General features: G+C 42.2%; 1 protein-coding gene and 1 long non-coding RNA gene across 12 annotated transcripts in view; both read right to left on the bottom strand.

Moving 5' to 3' along the window:
- The window catches only part of LOC140682636 (uncharacterized), a 31644-nt gene extending 24966 nt beyond the window's left edge, over positions 1-6678 (bottom strand). Inside the window, exon 1 of one of the 2 annotated variants that reach the window (XR_012054587.1) lies at positions 4-6678. This is a non-coding gene — a long non-coding RNA (uncharacterized lncRNA). The remainder of the gene's footprint in view (positions 1-3) is intronic. The other variant, XR_012054585.1, reaches the window with a different exon arrangement.
- RBMS3 (RNA binding motif single stranded interacting protein 3) overlaps positions 1-21215 on the bottom strand; it is a 757514-nt gene that overhangs the window by 681437 nt on the left and 54862 nt on the right. For 2 of the 10 annotated variants that reach the window (XM_072925742.1, XM_072925743.1), the window contains exon 1: positions 19199-20022. The exons of 1 other annotated variant lie outside the window; for it this stretch is intronic. In XM_072925742.1, coding sequence (XP_072781843.1) covers positions 19199-19378 — 180 coding nt within the window. In that variant the 5' untranslated portion in view covers positions 19379-20022. Of the gene's footprint in view, positions 1-18711; positions 19014-19198; positions 20023-20043; positions 20220-21215 lie in introns of those variants that run through there. 7 more of the 10 variants (XM_072925741.1, XM_072925745.1, XM_072925748.1 and 4 more) reach the window with 7 other exon arrangements.

The following is a 21215-nucleotide window of genomic DNA, read 5'->3' as shown; positions in this document are numbered from 1 at the left end:
TACTTGCCTGACTTTTCAGTGCAAGCTGTAAGGTTTCCATCCTCAGTATCACTCAGCACAGGGGCGCTTCCATTAGATTGTGTTATTAGCCAGGAGTCCTCTGGAGAGCTCTGCTTCCACCGGAAAGTGCCATAAACATGAGCCGCAGTGAATGCCAGCTGGGAAGAGAAATGCATTGCTGTATCCCTTTAATGGGAGAAGTTGCTCCCCAGTGCAGCTGGCAAGCTGTTCACAGGCTCCCCTTTGGAGCCAGCCAGAAGACAGCAGTTCATGTTCACCAGGAATTACTTTCTATTTGCTTTCATCTTCTTTTCGATTGAAGCAGTATTTTAACAAATGGAATAATTTTTTTAAAGCTGCCTCTGCCATATGGCTGGGACAGTCTGCAGGCTTCTGCTTTGGGAGGGAGGTGATCCCCACCACTTCTCTGAGCCTGAGAGAAACTGGTATTGATGTCAGCAGTAGCCACGAGCCTGAGGAACGTCATTTACTCCAAGCAGCTGTCATGCCTCCCAGGGCCAGGGCTCCAGGAGGGCTGAGCACCCTCCTGGGAGCCACACTGCCATGGACTGTGAAACCAGAGCTTTCACACCTTTGGTTCTGTTGCCTCTCCAGAGCTATGTGACCTTTTGAAATCTCTAGGCTTTTTACTGAGGACCTAAGAGGTAAGCATCATTTACTGCTGGGACTTACACCGTTATGAAAGTCTTGGGCCCACACCAAGTGCCAAAGTGCAAGGGTATCAGACTTTCCTGCAAGGGAGATGTTCACTAACAGCCTCCTGTTCAGCTTGCCATTAATCCATATCTGACTGTGAGAAACTGTCTCTGAGTTACTGAAATAAGGTAAAATCTGAAATTCTTCTAAGGAAATATTTTTGAAAAATTCTTTTAACCAGCCCAGGTCCCCCATTGACTCATCAACTCTCTGTCCAGCCTACTGGATCTGTTAAAGCTGCATCCTCAGAGATCCGCTAAGAGGGACTGGAAGAAATGGAGAGGAGGAAAAGAAAGTAGTAGACAAAAAGTTAATCTTCACTCTCTCTTGTCCAGTGCCTAACCCTCACTTACACTAATGAAGAAAAATAGAATAATAACAAATAAAAAAAAAAAAACAAATGAAACCAAGGGAAAAAAAAACCCAAAAAAACAGGGAGGGGAGAAAAATAGAGGGAAATTCTCAGACTTTGAGTATAACTGGGTCATTGTCACTAGGCTGTGATTCTGTGGAGTACAGAGTTTGAGAGACAGAAGACTTGGCACACAAAGCAGGCCAGGATAATGAGCAATGGCAGATTTGCATGTCAGGTCTTTCCACCATAGTACAATTAGTCTACTGATACTATAGGCATGACTAAGGATGGTGGGATATGAGAGTAATTGATAGAGACAAAATGAATGATTAAATGGCCTCAGACCTAACTTGTGACCTCATTCTATCATAAACAGCAAAAAGTGAGAGAACTTGTGTGTGGATCAAAAACCTGGCAGGGTTAGCTGAGCGCATTAGACAAAAGAAATAGCACAGTGCACTCATTCTTGGGCTGCCATGATGTTCAGTCTGCACCAGAGACACAGAAGACTCAGGTACCATCTGGGTTCCAGAACAACTTTGCTAACTACCAGGGGAGATGATTAGGCTTCTTCCAGAGATAAAAAGCAGCAGCTGCTGATTAAGGAGAGCCAAGAGGCAGCAGAGACACTCTCAGTGTCTGCTGCAGAACAGTAAGAAACAAAAAGACTGGAATCCACGTGAACACAATGTCACTCTCCAGACCTCTTATCCATGTAGCACACAGCTCACCAGGCTGCACAGGGACCAATCCAGAAATGCTGGTTAACTCTGCACTGCAGTCTTTCCCATAGTCTCCACAAATCCAACTCAAAGCCTGGCTCTAGGCTCTTCTGTTTGCTCAGCAAAATACAGTCCTCTTTAGGCTCTAGGAAGTGTGTTCAAGAGGTGCCAGGATATGTCTAAGAGACTAGAGTCACCAGGGTGCGGCAGTGGGTGAGAACAGGTCATCTTAATTTTCCTGCTCTGTCTGCATTGCTTCTCCATGGCAATTCTCAGGAGCCTTTCCATTAGACTGTGATATTAGCTAGGAGTCCTCTGGAGAGTTCTGTCATCCCAGTTCATTTGATTAACAGCTACAACCATGAACAAAATACCTTGTCCTATGATGCACTCCCATTCCCAAGAACCAAGCATTATGCAACACTGAAAGTATTCCAAACCTGTCCTATGTCATACTCTGGAAGCCAGACAAAGGTACTTGCTAATATCCACATGTGTGGGAGGGACAGACACCTTTAGAGACAAATTTGTGGCATTTACTCTTTAGAAACACTGAAATGCAGTGATTCAAATTCCTAATGAGACCACAAAAGAGTCTGCTGTGGGTTTTAGGGAATAAACAGACATGATGAGATTTTGGAAGGAAATGGGCACAATTGTGGTAATCTGTACAGTAACAAGAAATTGCAACTGGAGATCTACCCAGACACAATACTGCAATCGAGAGATTGCACAAGCAGCTAAATATGGGGAAAATTGACCTCATCAATAACAGAGATGCTTCAAACAAACAGGCATTTACCTTTTCCACGATTCTTTTTATTTTTTTTATCTCTACCATTGCAATTGGATAGACTCATAGAATCATTTAGGTTGGAAAAGACATCTAAGATCATGGAGTCCAACAGTTAACACTGCCCAATCGACCCTTAAATCCTGTCCCTAAGCCTACCCTGTTCAACTCTTGCCCTCAGAGTTATCCAGCGACTTCAACTTTCGTCAGCAATAAGTTCCTGATACAGCAGAGTATTTCTTCTGACTTACTTTTGTCTTGTCACTTTTAACCTTCACCGAATGCTCCTTGCTCTTCCCTGATGGTAGAAATAGCATTTCTTGCTCTGTAAAGCCTACACCTTCGTTGTCTGTAACCTTTTATCATCTCACTTCTGACTCATTTCCTCTCCAAGGTAAACAGCCCCAATCTTTTCAATCTTGTGCTATATGAAAGCTTTTCCTTGTCTGTTTAAAAACTGATTTATGTAAACAGTTAAAAACTTACTCTGTTAGCTTAGCTTGTATCTATAAATTAGGCATGCATATTAAATTTGTATTAGCTAGGTTTAACTGAATTAAGTGTATCCACACAGGATTTTTCATCAAATTCCTAAAGTCAGTTTAAAATGACACCTTTTGTTAAAGCAAAGCAAATGAAAGTGTAGTTAGGCCATAGCCAGTTTCTGATCCACAAATACTTCCAATAAAAATTCAGACAGTGCTTCAGAAAAGACTACATTTCAGCAGACCCCTTAGAGAGTGTTATCTCCATTATCCTGAAATTCATGAAGCCCCCACACATAGCAGGAAGTAATTCTTCTGCAATATTTTCCATCAGCAACACAGAGATTTGTTACAGAATTAACTTAACATGTTTTACCTTGATAGCACCTCCATTTGTGGGAGATAGTTTATTGCCTAGGCAAGGCAAAGTGCTATTAAACCAGAGATTTTAATTCAGCTGCGAGTAAGCTGCCCTATTGTACCCAGAACACAAGAGTGATATAATGAAAACTACTATAAAAATTAATTCTGAAAATATCAAATACAATCATTGTTAAATTTAAGCAAAGGATATTTGCTAGTTCATTCCAAGACTTAGCTGCACTCAAAACCCGATGAAAACTGGCTTTTACACATATAGGCACACAGAGACATTTGCCTGTGGAATAGAAGTTGTAAATTATGGTTAGTAAATGTCTGGTATTTCTTAATGACAGCATTCATTGTTATCCTTGTAATAATACATTTGATAGAGGAAGAAAAGAGGAATTTATCGAAAAGCTGCCAATGGATTTGAATAAAAAATACTTCCCAACAGAAGGCAACAACATCCTTATCTACTAGGCCACAAGTGCTGGAGTATTTCTCAAGGAATTTAGATGCATTATTTTGCAATAGAACTTACAGAAACTTACAAAAAAGCAAATAATTCAAATAATTCTAAGAATCAAACATACAGGCCACTGAGTTGAAAGAAAGTAATTTCCCACATTAACATTCAGATCTATTATACATGCATAAAAATTTCCATGCAAATCAGACTTCACTTATTGTGTATTTTGCCTTATTTAATGAAAAATGAAAAAGACAGAAGAACACCTAACCCCTTCCATTTTGCTTATTAAGTTGCTGCTTCCTGCAGGACCCTGTCAATGGCATTTCCACTGAGGCTAATCACAGAGAAGAAGTGTGCACATAAACAAGAGAAAACTCATGCTCAGGTTAGAGAGAGCAGCCACCTGGCCTGTCTGTCACGTTCACCTCTATTCACACAGTAATTGCTGTACTCTGGAAAGCTGACTAGACCCATCATGATCTCAGAACACTAGTTATCCCCTACTGAACCATTTTCAAAATTGGTAAATAATACAGCTAACTATAAAAGGAGACATTGCCAGACAATTCAGCTTTAGAGAACTCACTTTCACGGTATGCAGAGAATTGGCGAAAGCAGCTGAAATACACAGTCAGTCCTGGTCACTGCTACAGCTGCAGTCCTGGCAGAGATGCCCCTTTGTGTCCATGCCATGTGTGTGTCCCCTTGACACTTCCCTATAACCTTGATTCCTCTTTTCCCACAGGGAAATGTGCTGGCAGTCTCCTGCCCCCATCAGCTCCACGCTAGCGGGACGTGCAGGCTGGATGGGCAGAGATGCTGCAGGAAAGGCTTACAAAGAGCCCCATTTTGCTTCAAAATGCCTTCCTGCCAGCTCACTTCTCCTGCCTAACTCCACTATCTATAGCTTTCAAATGCTTCCTCTTCATAATCACACCTCCTACTATTCTGAAGACTATTTTCTGGGAACACTGAACATATTTGTTGGCTCACTGGCCCCTAGCACACTGACTGCTCATTCAATAGCATTCACACAAGACTGGAAAAGACTTGTCATCCTCTTACTATCTGGCACTCTGTTAGTAGCTTACTACTGTTTCCCTCTGCAGTACAGGTCCAAATTGAATGTCAGACACAGGAAAATGCCAGCAAAAGCTCCGGTTCACAGTCAGGAACCAGCCACAGGATACAGTCCAAAACTAGATACACACTGGCACATTACCATTATTAACACAAGGTTTGCCATGAGTAAAGCCCTTTGTCATTCTTCTTTTTGACAGTGAGGACAGGGAAAATTACGGTTATTATAGTATTTCAAATATCTGCTGGGTGATAACATCCTGTAGTGGTAGCATTAGTTAAAAACTCATGCAGACATTAGGATAAACAGATTCTCCTGCTTCCATAGCCAGGACTTCTCAGAAGCAAATTCCCACGGAGATCACACAACCCACAGTGTAATTGTCTCCTGGTTGCCTAACTATTCAGACAAGGAAAGAAGGGATTAGGCTTGTAAGTCTTCCTGCTCACTAGCCAGACTGCCAAGCATATCCACCACCCAGCCTCATTCCTCCCACTGCCTGGCTCTGTGACTGACTGACCTTCCCAGACTCTGCACAGCCACAGCAAATACACCTGGGGCATTCCTGATGGTGGCTGAATTGTCAGCTAAAATAATCACCTGGCTGTCACCAGGAGCAACACAGGTAGGCCAAAGGGGAGCAGCTTAATGCGCATGCTTTCAGTCGACATGGTAAACAGCTAACATATGGTAATTCTGAGGGGGTTGACACTCTGCAGCAAATTATTAAAAGGCTGACACTCAGCTGAAAGAGCTGACACTTTAAAGTTACTCCCTAGAACAAAAGAGAAAAAATGAAAGTGAACTGTGACTGAACCGTTGTCTTGTATGCTCACATTTTGTTGACAAATTTATTTGTAGGTATGAATTCGGCCCTTTCTTAAGAGTGTCACCATCAGCTGCTGATAAAAAAGCAACCTGACTCTATTACCGATGTGTTACTCTTCAAACTGATGCTCCAGCAAGAGCAAGAGGACAAAGAATTCCATTCTTATAAATCTGTTGTGCAAGCTAAGGCTACGCTATCAACTGCAACATTTGACATTGTGATGCATCCCTTCTAAAAAAGACTACTTAGAATTTGAAATATTGTACTATAATGAAATACCTCTCTAAATATATCAACCTTGGAAAATGCAAGTTAGCCAACAGTTTCCACTTCAAAATACATTTCCTTTTTAAGGTCCTTCAAAACACTGTTCAGTTATTACACTAACACTTTGTATCAACTGTCTATTACCAAAAATAGATTCAGATTAGGTATCATATCCCCAGGACACTGGTCTTCCTGAGTTCTAAGACTGTTTTTGATACAGTAGGGTATGCAATTTTATACTGTTGAAATATTATACTTAGTGCTACATGAACATGTAAGTGTAGAGGTTTCATTGTAGTAGCACTGTTTAATTACATAAAGGAAGATAGTACTTCTCACTCAAAACCTCAGAATTCCAAGATCTGATCACGCAAGTATGTAAAAGTGCAGTTTTATTTATAGTTGCATTCACTTAAGACTACTGTCAGCTAATTCGTATCAACTTTTGGAGCTTAAGTGCATCTGAAAACTCTCTGTAGATGCCATTGCATTTTAAAAACCATCAAACCATTTTCCAGCACAGAATCATACAGGAATGATGTGGAAGATTCACAGCATTCTCCTGCTCCAAGGAAGGATAATTTCTAATCCCAAATAAAATCTCATCAAGGGACTTTCTAGAGGGTTTTGTGCGGAACGTAGTAAGATTTGAACAATGCATTTTCAATAAAATTGTTATTTTAGTAAACTTTAAACCCTCAGATTTCTTTCAAAATGAGACCTGTCCATTTTACTTCCTTCTTCTTTTCCAAATGTGGAAATTACTCCCAAAATTATACTACTCAAAACAATTCTCTTACAGCTCTGAAGAATAGAACTGAGTTTCAATTTCCCATTGATACTATAAAATGTCATTCTTCTAAGTGTGTAAATGTAAAAAATCTGTAAGTTGTTAGAGCACTGACAATGAACATCTAACCCCATCTGAACCTGCTAATGCACCTTCCTCTGGATTTTGTTTTACCAATCTGTAATTCTCCACTCCCTCATGCATAGTTTCTACTCATAACAAGTTTTACTTGGTCATAAATCATTTTAAGTCAGTAAAATATAACATGCCTTTGAAAAATGTGGTGAAATTCCTTTGCTAGTAGGGCAGAAAATTTGTCCTTAGCCTACATGAAATCAAATATTAGATCTGAGATTTAAAGATGTTGTTAGACTATTGGAAGCATTTTTCCAAACCCTGTGGTTTTTAAATTTAAGAATTTGCTAGTCTTTTTGATCCTTACACTTCTGGGCTGATGCTGAAATGCCGTCAGAGAGGTACAGTAATAGTCATGGCAAGGGTGTGGTCTCTGTTTTCTGTTGTAGAGTCCGCAGGAGCACTGCCAGCACACTCTGGCACTGGGTTGGAAGGAGATCAGAAGAGAGGACCGTAACAGATTACAGATGGGAGGTAAGACACTGTCCCCCTCTGTGGCCAGTGTTGCATTGGCATCCACTACCAGCTGCACAAATGGAGTATGGGAATAAGTATTTTACCTATGGTGAATGTGCCTCCAGATACTACAGATCAAGCAGTGGCCTGCCATACAAGCAGGTCGCATTCCCTCATTCTTGCTGAGGGAAAAGGATAAACTGCCTTGTTCTTCTTTTCTGTAACTTAGCCTTTAAAATTTATCACTAGATGCCATTGGTGCATTTATGCATTTTGGTTTGGCTTTTAAATATGAGTTTTATTATTTTTGCTTCACTGCTGTACGTATGCTTCTCCCCCATTATTTTATGCACCATGATAACACAACAAGTGTTGGCTGGAAAAAGAACTCAAGATTTTCTGCCTTTACTCTGCACAACACATACACTTCTGTTTGTGCACAGAGTAGCTTGGTAGCTTAGCAGTTCATATCTGTACTTTTCATTTGGTAGCTCACCTTTTAAATTCTCTGCAGTGATCTCCACATCACCTTTCAGAGGTCCTGACCCTGGCTACTGAACTTCTGTACTTCTCACAGTGTTCTGGGTAGCTGTGACAGTCTCTGCCACAGATGTATGACAAAACAAGGACCACACTGCATGCTGAGACTATTGATACCATAGAACAGTGTGTCAACAGGTAATAACTCTGTAACTGTTCTGACCTGAGTCTTAAAAATGGTGAAAGTTCTACCTATGACAGATTCATCTATAATTTTCCTTTGTGTAGGTGAGAAACAAGTCATCTCTATCAGCAAATAAGAGAGTAATGCTTTAGGCATCTGTTAACTGTTGTGTCACTGTGTCTTCCTGCTCCCAGCTCTTAATATCACACAGTTCATAATACCTAAGCATTTGTTATCTATGGTTTTCTGACTTTACTGTCTCTAGTCTCTTCCAGTTACTACTATCAGATGTGGCTGTATGACTAAGAGGTGTCACACTATGATCATAGGTACCATGCACAGTAACTTGTGAAATGCAGAATGACACCTTTCCATGGGCTTTGCTTGAATCTGCAGACAAACATGGGCAGTATGGATAGTTCTGGATACTGGGAATAATGACACAGTCAATAGGATAGCGTGACCAAAGAGATAACCTGCTGTGAGGAGCTAAGTCTGACTCTAAAACAGCGGCAATTAAGTACAAGTGTGACTCCACCACATGATTGGTTAGGAAGACCTCAGTGACTGTTTTGTGTGCAGCAGCATGCAAAAGCATATGACTGTGAAACACTGCCTGAAGAGAGAAAGCTGTTGAATCTTACCAACAGGCAGAACATGAAGAACAGAGAGCAGACCAGAGAGCCCAAAGCTTTCTCCTGCCCTGAGCAGTGTTTCCCAGCACGCAATGATCCCAGTTTTGATGTTGATCTGGCCCATTGTCTCATGACAGTCCTGTGGTATAACCCTTCTTGTAAAGACTTCCTGAGACACGTTGACCTTGATCATCATCTCTGATGCTCTAACCTCCACATGGCCTCTCTCTGAACTGATCGATCAATTATTTATCTTCTGCACAGGTTGTTTCCTCTTGACAAGTTCAAGAAGTGGCACCCTTGGATCCCATTTTAAGGTCAAACAAGGCTATGCTTTGCGTAAGACAACAGCACGTGACACAGCATTAGCCACCTCCCTACTGTGGGAGGCAGATGAAGTCTGACTCTTTGTTGCTGCCTCACTCCTCTTGAAAACCTGTATGGCTTTCCTTCCCTCTAAGCTTGCTGCTCCTCCCTTCTCCCTTGGGAAAGATATTCATGACCTCCTCCAAACTTTAATGTTCTCTGTTTAAGCAAAAATTTCCCCAAGTGCACAACAGGCACCTTTTAACTACATTCACTGAAGTGACTACAGAACATCTGTGGATGTCTGTCTTTGAGGCCACGCCAGCAACCTCACCATTTCCCTGCATCCACCTTAACAACCATCTGATAATGGTGTGTCATTTCCTGTGCCACACCATGTGCAAAGGGATGTAGATGATAATGCGGATGCTGGCTGCTCTGCTTAAGGAAAAAGGTCATTTTATCACTTGGAAATTTTAGCATGTCCCTGACATAGTAAAGCTAAAACATGTTTCCAGTTATAAATAAGTTCATATAGAAGCACTCTATAAATGGACTGATCTTCCCAAATCCACTTACTGAATCAGGGAAAATTTAGTTTTAAGAGAATATCCTATGATAGTGGGAAAAATAAGACAGGACAAAAAAATGGGGATTATTTAAGTCCCAAGATATCTGCGTATATCCTTTTTAGCCTGTCATATCTCAAACCTAACTAACCTAAATATTATTGTAGCTATTTTCTTTGGCAATGGCTTGCTGTTGGCTTTTATTAGGTATGAAACAATAGGTGGGAGAGAGTAAGCCAGTTAATTGTTAAAAGTGGTTTTCCCATACTTTGAAAGTCTGCATGTCCTCGAAGTACACTCAATAAAGTTAACAAGGCTAACCGGGCACTGTACAATGTCTGTGAAGCCTCAGTAGGTATTTTGCAAACACTGCGGAATTCTGCTGCGTGCTTCCTTAACTCCACGTGGACCCAGTGCACACTTCATAAAGCTCTTTTGCCTCAAAACACAAACCTTACAAACTTCTCTCTTCTAACCTTACTCAAAAGTTGCTGCTTTCAATTAGCTTTCTGCCTACTCCCTCTCTGCCCCTCCACGTCAACTCCCTCTCACTATTAATTCACCCAAAGAGCAAAAGTTATTTACAACCTACCTCTACACATCACGCTCACCTGCCCAACTCTGAGGACTTCCTGTGTCATGTCTGATTCACACAGTAACTACCTCAAGGCAATAAACTACTCTTTTTGAATCCACAGAAAAGCACAATGCCTATTTATTTATACTGTGTTGAATACAAAATTGATACTAAATATAATAACCCATAAAAGTTATCTTTGGTAGATACTAGCTCTTTAACTCCCTTTCCATAAAGACCTTGAGTATATTAATTTGGATTCAAAACCAGATTTTCTGCTATGGTCTCCTAAAAATCAGTACAGACTCAGTGAGAATCAGTAACAACCTCAGTGAGAAAACCATCCCTGGGTAATGGCAAAAAGGAGATGTCTGTGGTGCTTGAGGCACTTGTTGAAATCAATTAACACAGACTCTGTGCTGATGGAACAGGCATGGGTTCTACAGTGTTTTCATTTAATTCTCCAATCAATTATAAGAATCTTTTGCAGATGGTCAAGAACTAAAGAGGGGAATAGTGCCTTTATTTTCCCTGCACTTGCTGATCACATTATAACTTGTGAATAACTTGTGTCAAATAGCTTTTTGGAGACAATAAACTCTGTAACCATAGCACAAGGTGTTCAATGGAATGAACTCTGAAGCCCAGGAGCACTAAGTGCATTAACCAAGCTTTGTGGCTTGAGTCTGTGATTTTGATTCACCCAACACTTGCTTTTTAGTCAAGGAAACTATTCATACTCTTCTTCTGTAACAAGATTGGTCTTCATATAATATATAATGAAAATAACAGCTGTATTTAAACACATGGCAGAAGTCATTAGGCATGGAAGAATCACTCTTTTTCTAGTAAATCATGTCTGTCTAACAAATTTTATACATAACTGTCCTTGTCCATGCTATGAGGCAAACGGTTGTCTTGTTTTATCCTGGTTAAGATGTACTGGTTACTAGAGCTCCTGAAACAATGTATATTGCCCCTATATCTCAAAATGCAATGTGCAGAATTGAAACAAAACAGAATTTTTTCTTACAGGCAGAGGGGAATTTCAGAACCATATGGAAAGGATGACGGTGAGGAAGGAAAGAAACTACTGTAGAATATTAACATCTGCATTGCCTTTCAGATCCAGGTGGTTTTTTTTTTTTTTCATTCTACACATTTAAACACCCCACTAAAACCTGATCTGATGGAAACTTTTATGGAAATTATTATCAGTGATCCTGTTGTTACTTTTCCCATTTTGCAGCTGTAGTCCCATTTTCTTTACTATTTGAGTATTTTCAGAGACAAGGTGTGAGAAAACAATAACTCTGCTGAGACTCTGCAACTTTTTATACCATTGCCAGACAATTACTAGTGGCAGCAATTAGCACTACTACAATTACTACTGGTAACATTAAAAAAAATCCACCTAGCACAGGGTGCTGGGAAACAATCCTAGTCACTATATGAGCAGCATGACTACAGCCAGGCAGAGAACAGCCAAATATGGAACCAAAGAAAAACTGAACCACTTCACACATCAGTAACTATACAGCACATCTCTCTTAGCTTAGGCAATTAAGTAAACTGAAACCTCAGTCTAGTAAAAATTGCTGCACCATAAGGATTCAGCACAACACAGTCAGTTTTTACCACAGATAGAGATGGTCTAAAAACACTGCAAGCATCTAGGAAAACACTGGGAATAGCATGCAACAACATGGGCATTGTTCATCTCTAGCTTCATTGATTATCCATTGTTTGAAGCCTCAGATTTGTTACAAGCTGGCACTCAGCTCTTGGCCAGGAGCTCCTGTGAATACTGTGCTTTTGAGAACAAGCTCTACTTAAGTGGGAAGGACATGCCATGCACTGGCCAAGCTATGAGCTGTCGTACGCAGTCCTGAATAGGACTGCTTTCCAGTCTCAGCACATAGGCATGAACACATACCACTACATCTGAGTCAAGGCAATGTCCCAACTGCTCAAGAGGAGATAACAAAGCCCTTTTCAGTGCTGCATCTTCCTCCAAGTAGGAATCTTCACAACCCTTCTGCAGCCAAGACAAAATTGCCTTTAACCAGAGAGTCAGTTCCATGTCTTCTGCATACAAAACTTGTGGTTGTGTTGCTGATGATTCAAGAGCGTTGTTCAGCTCCCACCCATGATGTTCATTGTTTATGTCCCTGGATTTGTTACCCAATCAACTACATATGCACTTAATTTCACTTTGTATTAACTCTAAGCAGTATTTACTTTTCATGAAATCTCTCTATTTCAATGAATATGTTTACCCCAGGAACCAGTCAGAGTTTGATCACCTTTTCAAGCTTCATCCACTTATTGATGAAAAATTTAAACAGCTGTAAGACCAGTAAACTTCACCAAAACATTTCTCATACAATTTATTTGAGAGAACAACCATTTAAAATAGCATATTCTTCTTTCAGAAACCTCAGTATTGGGTAAAATTTTAAAGAATCATTTACATGCACTATCATGTGTGTTGTTTTAACACAGACACAGGCAAATCACAGACGTCATTTCCTCATTCTCCAACTTTATGCTTTAACATAAAACCCACATTCTCCACATTCCAGATTCTGGGATACAGTTAATTATCTTCTCAGTATCTGGTACAGTGCTGTGCTTTGTATTTAGTGCAAGAATAATATTGTCCTACTGTTGACATCTACTTAAGTTAAGATTTTTTCCCTTAACATAGAATCATAGAATTTAAAGTGGTTTGTGTTGGAAGGGACCTTAAAAAACATCTAGTTCCAAACCTCCTGCCATGGATAGGGACAATTTCGACTATACTGGATTGCCTAAAACCCCATCCAACCAGGCATGGGGCATCCACAGCTTCTCTGGGCAACCTCTTCCAGGTGTCTTACCACCCACACAGTTTATTCCTAATGCCTAATTAAAAATTGCCTCTCCCAGTTTAAAGCCTTTTGCCTTGTCCTGTCATTCCATGCCCTTGTAAAAAGTCCCTCTCCAGTTCTCCTGTAGGCCCCCTTTACACACTGGAAGGCTGCTTAGTGTCTCCAGAGCTTTCCATGCCAGACCACTGAACAGCCCCAGCTCCCTCAGCCTGTCTCCACTGGAGAGGTGTTCCAGCCCTCTGATCATCTTTGTGGCTTCTTCTGGACTCACTCCAGCGGCTCCATGTCCTCCTTATGTTGGGATACCAGAGCTGGATACAGTGATCCAGGTGGGTTGCACAAGAGTGGAGCAGAGGGGGAGAATCGTCGCCCTTAACCTATGTGCTGGTCATGCAGTAAAAAGGATTCCCAAAATATGAGGCAGAAAGTAATTTTGGAGATATGAAAATGATGAGGTCTGGTTCCCAATATCTTGTCTCCTTTTTGGATTCTTTGATGTCTAATAGAAAATGAATTTGTTATTCTTGACTTCAGATGCTAACAGTTTTTCTCTTTCTCTTCTTCGCATCTGCTTAATTTTGTAACAGAAGCAAAATCCTAGGTTCATCTAAGGATTCAGTTTCTCACTAGGAAGAAAAGAAGAGTGAGGCAGATATATAAAATGCATCAAAATGCAGAAGTAGACCCGCCTGAAAAGCAAGGCTTTCAGTTCATAGTGAATTTCCTCCTTTTGATTTTTTTAAATCTGAATTTTTTACTTAGTCTCCTCAAAGCAGATAGCTCTTGGGTCTTGTTCATCATAACAGGTTAATGGCAGGGTGAATAGTTTTGCTGCCCACATCAGCAATACAAAGGACTAAAACCTCCCTTCCAGAGGCACCTTGCAGGATGCTCTGGCTTTGGGCAGCCATTCCAGAAACACGTGTCCAGGAGTCTCCCCATATGGTCATGAGTTAGCCTGGCCCAGAGCTGTAATCTGGGAATGTGCAGAATAAATATCTGAATATGAGGGACTCAGAATGTCCTGGGTCTGTGGCTTTGGGTCAGGCTGACCACCCAGGCAGCCACCAGGTTCTGGGAACTCTGGAAGAACAGGGTGCAGACTTTTTTTCAGACCACTTCATCAGGAAGAAACTGAACTATGCAGATCAATACCAATATCACGACAGTCCACAGCACAGATAGGAACAGCTTAAGAATAAAGACTGGTGCTTTAGAGTGGATCTGAAAAAGACAGAGTTCATGTTGCTGGGCTGGGGAATGATTTCTGAAATCTTCTTACCAATGATTTAGACAAAGACACATTATTCTCCAGCTTTGTCCTCACTTTAAGCATACACCTGAATTTTTGTCTGGCATCAAACTCTCAGAATAGCAACAGCCACAAGTATAATTTTCTGCCATATCTGTGTGGTGAAGATTTTGTCCATCTATGCATACCTTGACCTTGACTATTCATGCCTGCATTACATCTTGGCAGAACCATAGCCCATGATACACTTGGCACAAAGCCTTCAGTACTTGGAAACTCCAACTAATATAAGGTGGTGCATTTTACACTATTATCAGGAGAAGCTGCTACCATCAGCAACCAGTAGTGTTGTCTATTTCTGCTTTCTTCATCCCACACACCCCATAGCCATTACTGATTTCAGTTTCAGCTTTTGGTTCTTAACTTCTGATTGCTCAATGGGATGGGTCCAGATTATCTGGCAAAGGAAAACTCGATCAAATCTCCAGGAATCGTGACAGTGGTTGACAACTCCTCTTCTGTTCACAATGGAACTACCTAAGGTAAGATAAGCACATCTGATTTGAGACTGGAGTGATCTACCCCCTGAAAGAATCCCCACCATCTGCTTCAAGCATAAGCTGCATTTCTTGAGCCTTCTCTCTCTAAATGTAAACACACAGCAACATTTGGCTTTCCAAATCAAACATAATGCATAAGAGAAACGATTAAAAAATAATTCCCCTGAAGTGTCTTCCACTATTCCTAACCTACTGCTTGTGGAGGATGAATGAACAAGCACTATAGAGTTGACAGCAGTATTCTTGTAAATACACTAGCAGAAGGCTTTCAGAGACTGATGATCAGATCATGTGTACAGCAGAACAGAATTCCCACATTAATACCGAGTGCCTTTCCCCAAAGCACTCAGCTTTTCCCCTCTAGAAGCTCACACTTGGGTGCCATTATCACACAGCACTATCACAGGTGAGCATCCTGGGAAATAACATACAAAAAAGACCACAAAACACCTCAGAACTCTTGCACCAAACACTGGCAAATTGGTTGTGAACCAGAATACAATGTAGCCAGCCCACATAAGCTTGGTTTTGCTATAACCTCAGTGTGCTCATTTCCATGTAAATACACAGAAAGTTCTTTGCTTTGGAGCTATTTCACAGATGGTTTTATATCTGGAATGTAGGTATAAAGTGAAAGCTCTGGGGGTGCTTGTAGATCATTTGTGCTAAATGATTTGTGCATACCAGAGATGCACAAGTCCTCCTCAGTATGAAATGCTACATTAACAAATCATTCCTCAGACCAACTTTTGGAGAGCTTGGGGGCTTTGGCAAATGGAAACACTGTAATAGACTGGCTGTAGCTGAGGGCTTAAAAGTCCTCAGGGCTCAGGGTATCACCTCTGGGAAAACTCTACCCATCCTGCTCTGTGAGCTGTCATAAACCTCACCTATAGCCACCAGTTTGCAAAGGAACTGCAAAGCTGCCTTCTACTCCCAAAGTGCTCCGTGCACTGATCCTTGTAAAGATGCAATCACTTCAAGATAAGCTGGAAAGAATCCTTGGTACAATTTAGGGGCCTGGATCCGTTGGCACCGAGTCATGGAGTGGCAAGATGGTGCGACAATCCACCCACACAAGCTGTCACAGGCATCAGCTGCACCTCCAGGCAGGAATGAACAACCAGGATTGCAGGTTGTTCTCTCCCCCAGTCATTCACTTTGCCATACTGGAGAATGTCAACATGCTTCTGTATATAGGATTAGACCTATATGTTTTTAACTAAAATAACAGAAAACATTGTAGGAGTGTTGAAAAATATTTTTGATGCGTTTTGCTTTAAGAGAAAAAATAGTATCCACATAGATTCAGCCTATTAGCTTTCTAAATCTTGCACTCTACTATTTGTGCTTCATTTTCTCCCACCCAAATGGCAACTAGGCTTTAAAGCACCAAGTACTGTATACTTAATAAATTATAAAGTCAATCTTCATAATTTCTAGTCTCATATATCAGTCAGAGATGGTCTCAACAGAAAGATATATGAGAAGTAACCTAGTTCTTCCTCCAACAAAGCACTTAAGCACACACTCCAGCATGTCAGCATCCCAGCTGAAGACAGTGGGATGTACTTCAAGGTACACACGTTTCAAAATTTTATTGAAGCTCAACAACAAATAAACTAATATATAGCAGGGAAAAAACCTTCAGTATCCATGTGAGTGCGACTATGGTAGTATCTTCTACTGAAGTTCCATAAACTTAGGAAAATACTTGCTTTGGTTAATTCAATGTTCCTTTTGGAGGCAGTGACAAAAAATACTTTTATTAGAACATAAATTTGACCCAGCTCCTTTTAGATGGAAGTAAAACTCTTTTTATGTCCACTGGAAATGGAGCTCAATGATTAAATATAAGATTTTCTTATAATTGAAGCATGATGCCAAAAAGCAAATCTGACAGTGAAACCATGAGACATTGCAAGATCTTAATATTAAGGTAGTCATAATTATACATTGTCAGGAATCCAGGTTCTAATGTCCTTTACAATTTCCATGTAGAGCGCTTACACTTCCAGCATGTATCAGTGTGCCTGGGAAGTTTGTATAAGGGCCAAAAGAACAGTGGTACAGTTATTTCAATCAATTTTGAAAGTTCTTAGATGATATTTCCAGAAATGCTTGAGTTCAGTTTTGTAGTTGACTTGAGATATTTTTCACAATAGTGTAGTATTTTACTATCTCTCTAATGGTTTTTCCCCTTCCCATTATATTTCTGCTGCTAGTACTTAAACAGATATCTGAAATAGTTCTGCACTAATGAGAAGTACTGGTTGTCCTGGGACAGCATCCAGAAAAGATACATACATTTAGAGAGGTTTGAAATATCACAGTACATCCCAAAAATACAAGCTAGTCATTGCAACAACCTTGGCAATGGCAAACTTGGAAAAGCTAATAGTGGAATTAAAAAAGAGGAATATATCACAGTACTTTAACATGGCTATAGATAGAACAAAAAAACAAAAACCAAAAAAAAGAGGTAGTACTTTTGTTTCCACATCCAGAAAATACTGGCAGATACAGAATAAAAGAGTGCAATCCCGAGTCGTCTAAACACATTAATTAGCCACACCACAGAGAATCAGGCCTTCTTTGGTGTTCATTCACCTTGAGTCACACCTTCTTTGCCTTCCTCATGTCCATAATTGGTAAAACATTAGATTGTGTGGTACATCAGAAAGTAATTATTGAGCATGAATTTCTGCTGATGGCAGGGTTTTAAAATTCTCGAGGCAGTGGCAAAAAAGTCATGTGTAAATGAAGTCATGTGTAAATGGCAACCTTGGCTCTACATTTTAATTATTTGAAATAAAATACTTTAAGTTTAATAAGTAGCACAGTGCAATGAAAGAGATCCTAGAAACAATCACAGACACACAAATCATTCAGCTAGGTACAGTACATGCAGTCATGGCAGAATTAAATAGTCATAAACTCAAAGGAGATGGAATTCTGTGTTCATCTATCACAATAAGTAAACCACCAGTTACCGTTTTAAAAATAAAGCCCTTGTATCCACCCTCTTAAATTGTACAGGCCCTGTTTAAATGATCCAGCGTTGATGCCCTCTTTTAATTAAAACAATAGCACAGATTTTACTGAACAGTAACAAACCTAAAAGTGTAGGAGGCAACTGCTGAAAACTCGAAGTCTACATTTAAAAATACAATTTTTAAAAAATACAACATGAGAAATCTTCCTCATGAGAACTGGAGTTCTAGTCATGCAAATATGTGGTGTGACATAGTTGTTGCATTGATTTATTGCACTGCTCGCTTACATTCCTTCATTGTGTTACTGTTCTCTTACACATTTGTAACAAAACCAAACTATAGTAAAACTAGTTGAACAAACACGGCTCAAATCCAGTATATGCCAACGTTTCTTTTTTACATTACTCCAGGATTATAATCTGTTTGGGGGTATCTGTGCATTCAGAGAATTACTCGCATTTCAATAAAACAGAAATGGATGTGTTTTACACAGTCTAGCACACACGGATCACACCTTGCAACCATCACCGAATTACGATGAAACTTACACATTTATCAGTCTCTGCCTGTCACAGACCTACAGACACAGAATTCATCGGCTTCAGTTTAGCAAACCAATGCCGAGAAAAATGAATGAAGACAGTGCCCACAGACAAAAGCACTGATCAATGCACTCCGCTGACATTATCTTAATGGCAACCTTTTTCCATCCCATCCTCCCTACTTTCCGAATCTCGCAGCAGCAGCCACATCCGCACCAAAGGGTGCGATCTGACCCATTTCTCGCTCAACTCCGTCACCCGCAGGTTCTCACTCGGCAGCGAGCAGCCGTCCCCCGGTCCGCAATGACACAGCAGGGCTGGAGGGACACAGCGCCCGGGCTCCTTCCCCCAAGTGACTCGCCCCTCGCCGCCGGCTGGAAGTCGAGGCGAGGCGCGGGGAGGGAAGGGGAGCGGCCCCGGGAAGGGCCGGCCGCGGCCCCTCGAAGTGAGGTTAAACTTTGGCGGCGGCAGCCGGGCCGCTCCCGCCGGGCGGGCGGGCGGAACAATGCCCGGCGCCCCGGGCCCGGCGGCGGCGGCCCCGCGCTCCCCGCCCCGCGCCCCCGTGTCCTCAGACAACCTCCGCCGCCGGCCCCCCGCCTCCCGCCGCCGCGCTGACAAAGGGCGGCGCGGGGCCGCCGCGGCCGGGGCCGGCGGCAGCGGGAGCGGGAGCGGCCCCGCCCGCCCCGCCGAGCGCGGCCCCGGGCAGCCGGCCCCTCCGGCGGGCGCGGCGCCGGCCGGCCGGCGGCGGAGCGGACCTACCTTTTTGTCCTCTTTCTCACTGCCGTGCCTCCGCTCCGGGTGGCCGCTGTCGGCGGCGGGGGCCGGCTCCGCGGGCTGCCCATCGCGGTGGTGCGGGCGCTGGTGCGGGCAGCCGCCAGACCCCGCCGCCGGGGGGATGGGCTCCGGGCACGGAGAAACTCCCTTAACATCCATCTCCATCTTCCAGTTCACTGTATTGCGAGACAAAAGCAGGCAAACACTTTCCACCACCCCGCGTCTGTCTTCTGCTTTCCTTTCTCCCTCTTTTCTTTTTTTCCTTCTTTCTTTCTTTCTCTCTTTTGTTTTTTCCTCCTTCCTCCCTTCCTTCCTTTTCCCCCCTCAGGAGGCCGTGACACGCATGGCTCTGCCCGCGGCTGCTGCACCGATCCGGCGGCTGCAATTCTCCCCTAGATCCTCCAGACTTTTGTATCCAGCGTGCGTGTGTAAGAGTGACTGTGTGTGTCTGTGTGTGTGCGTGTGCGTGTCCTTGGCACGGCGGCCTTCAATCGCCCCGAAACAGCAAACGCTAACTAAGCAGATCTCTCGCCGCGAAGATCAACTCGCGGCCCCAGCCTAATTGTGGTGGTTATTTACTTTACGCTATCTGTGTCCCAGGCCCGGACAAGCCCTCCCGACTGCAGCCCTTTGAACAAAGTTAACTGGAGGGAGCCGAGGCCGGGGAGGGGCTGGGGGCGAGGGGAAACCACCGGGGTTTAACACGGGGGAAGTGACAATAACCCGGTAATGTCAAGTAAAAGTTAAACCTCCCCCTTCCTCCCCTCCCCCTCCCCTCTCCACAGCCCAGGCAAGCGCAATACAGCAAAGCAAAATAAGCGATTTCAGACCTGTGCAAGGTGCTGGTGGCGACAAGAGAGGAGCATTTACCCGATTGTTGCTTTTATTTTATTTTCCCCTCGCCTCTCCCCCCAGCACCACCCGCTATTGCAAATGTGGACTCCTTGATGTTAATCTCCTCTCAGCGGTCTGAGTCTATGCGTGTGACTGGAGCTCCCTCTCTCTCAGGCTGCCAGCGCCACGCAGCACTGCACAAGGAGAACTGAAGTAAGGAGAAAAACAAGAACAAATCCAGGCTGGAAATCTAAATCAGTGCTAGCCACCACTCTCCGATTTTATCAACACAGATAAAAGAAGAGAAAGGGGAAAAAAAAATCGTGTGTAAGCTGCTAAATCTGTTGTGACCGTAGCACACTCTCGACAGTTTTATTCTTTGTGTTATCTTCCTTCTCAGACTGAAGTTAGACATGATAGGGAAAAAAATGCAATCTCATTAAGACTGGTTTACACCAAAACAAGAGCGAGATCCAAGCCAACTCTTTAGCTATTGCCCTTTTCATTTCAAAGAGATGAATGGTGAGCACAGACCTGAACACTCTTAAATCAGGACACCATCAGGTGACCAGTCTGCACTTCTAAATATAAAACCACATTGTCCCGAGGAGCAGCTGCTCTGGAAGTTAACTGGAAACATCTCCTAAGAGCCTGCAGTGCAAAGATCTGATCTATACATCATCCAGCTGATGCATGTACTGACCTCTGCAACAGCGACTACCCACTCTGCAGAGATACCAGGACACATCCTCAGGAGCTGGTCTGTTTTACACCAAGAGAGAACCTGTCCCAGGATATTTTGGGAAGCAGGTGACTATTTGGTACTTTATGACACCCTTTTATTCCTGGCCTTGGGTTGTGTTACCCCAACAGTATTGTTACTGTGGGAACCTGAACAGTTCCTATTGTTACAATATATTCAGACAAAGGGCAAGAGCTAACCTTGCAATAGAGAAAAAAAGTCTTTGTCACACCAAAGCTGTATTTTTAAAATACACATCTCTAAAGATCCTTTTATATTATTCTCAAAGCATGTATTTACAGTCCCTACTGTTTTCTCAGATTGGTGCAAATGAGGAGCCTTTCTACTGAAATTACCAGCATGAATTTTTTTAATTGAGGTAAATAATTAGACAATCAAGCCATATATATTAACTTTTATAATCAA

This window comes from Taeniopygia guttata, chromosome 2, assembly GCF_048771995.1.
Source record: "Taeniopygia guttata chromosome 2, bTaeGut7.mat, whole genome shotgun sequence".
Taxonomy (NCBI): domain Eukaryota; kingdom Metazoa; phylum Chordata; class Aves; order Passeriformes; family Estrildidae; genus Taeniopygia; species Taeniopygia guttata.
Note: the sequence above shows the minus strand (reverse complement) of the source record. Positions and strands in the feature narration are given on the sequence as shown.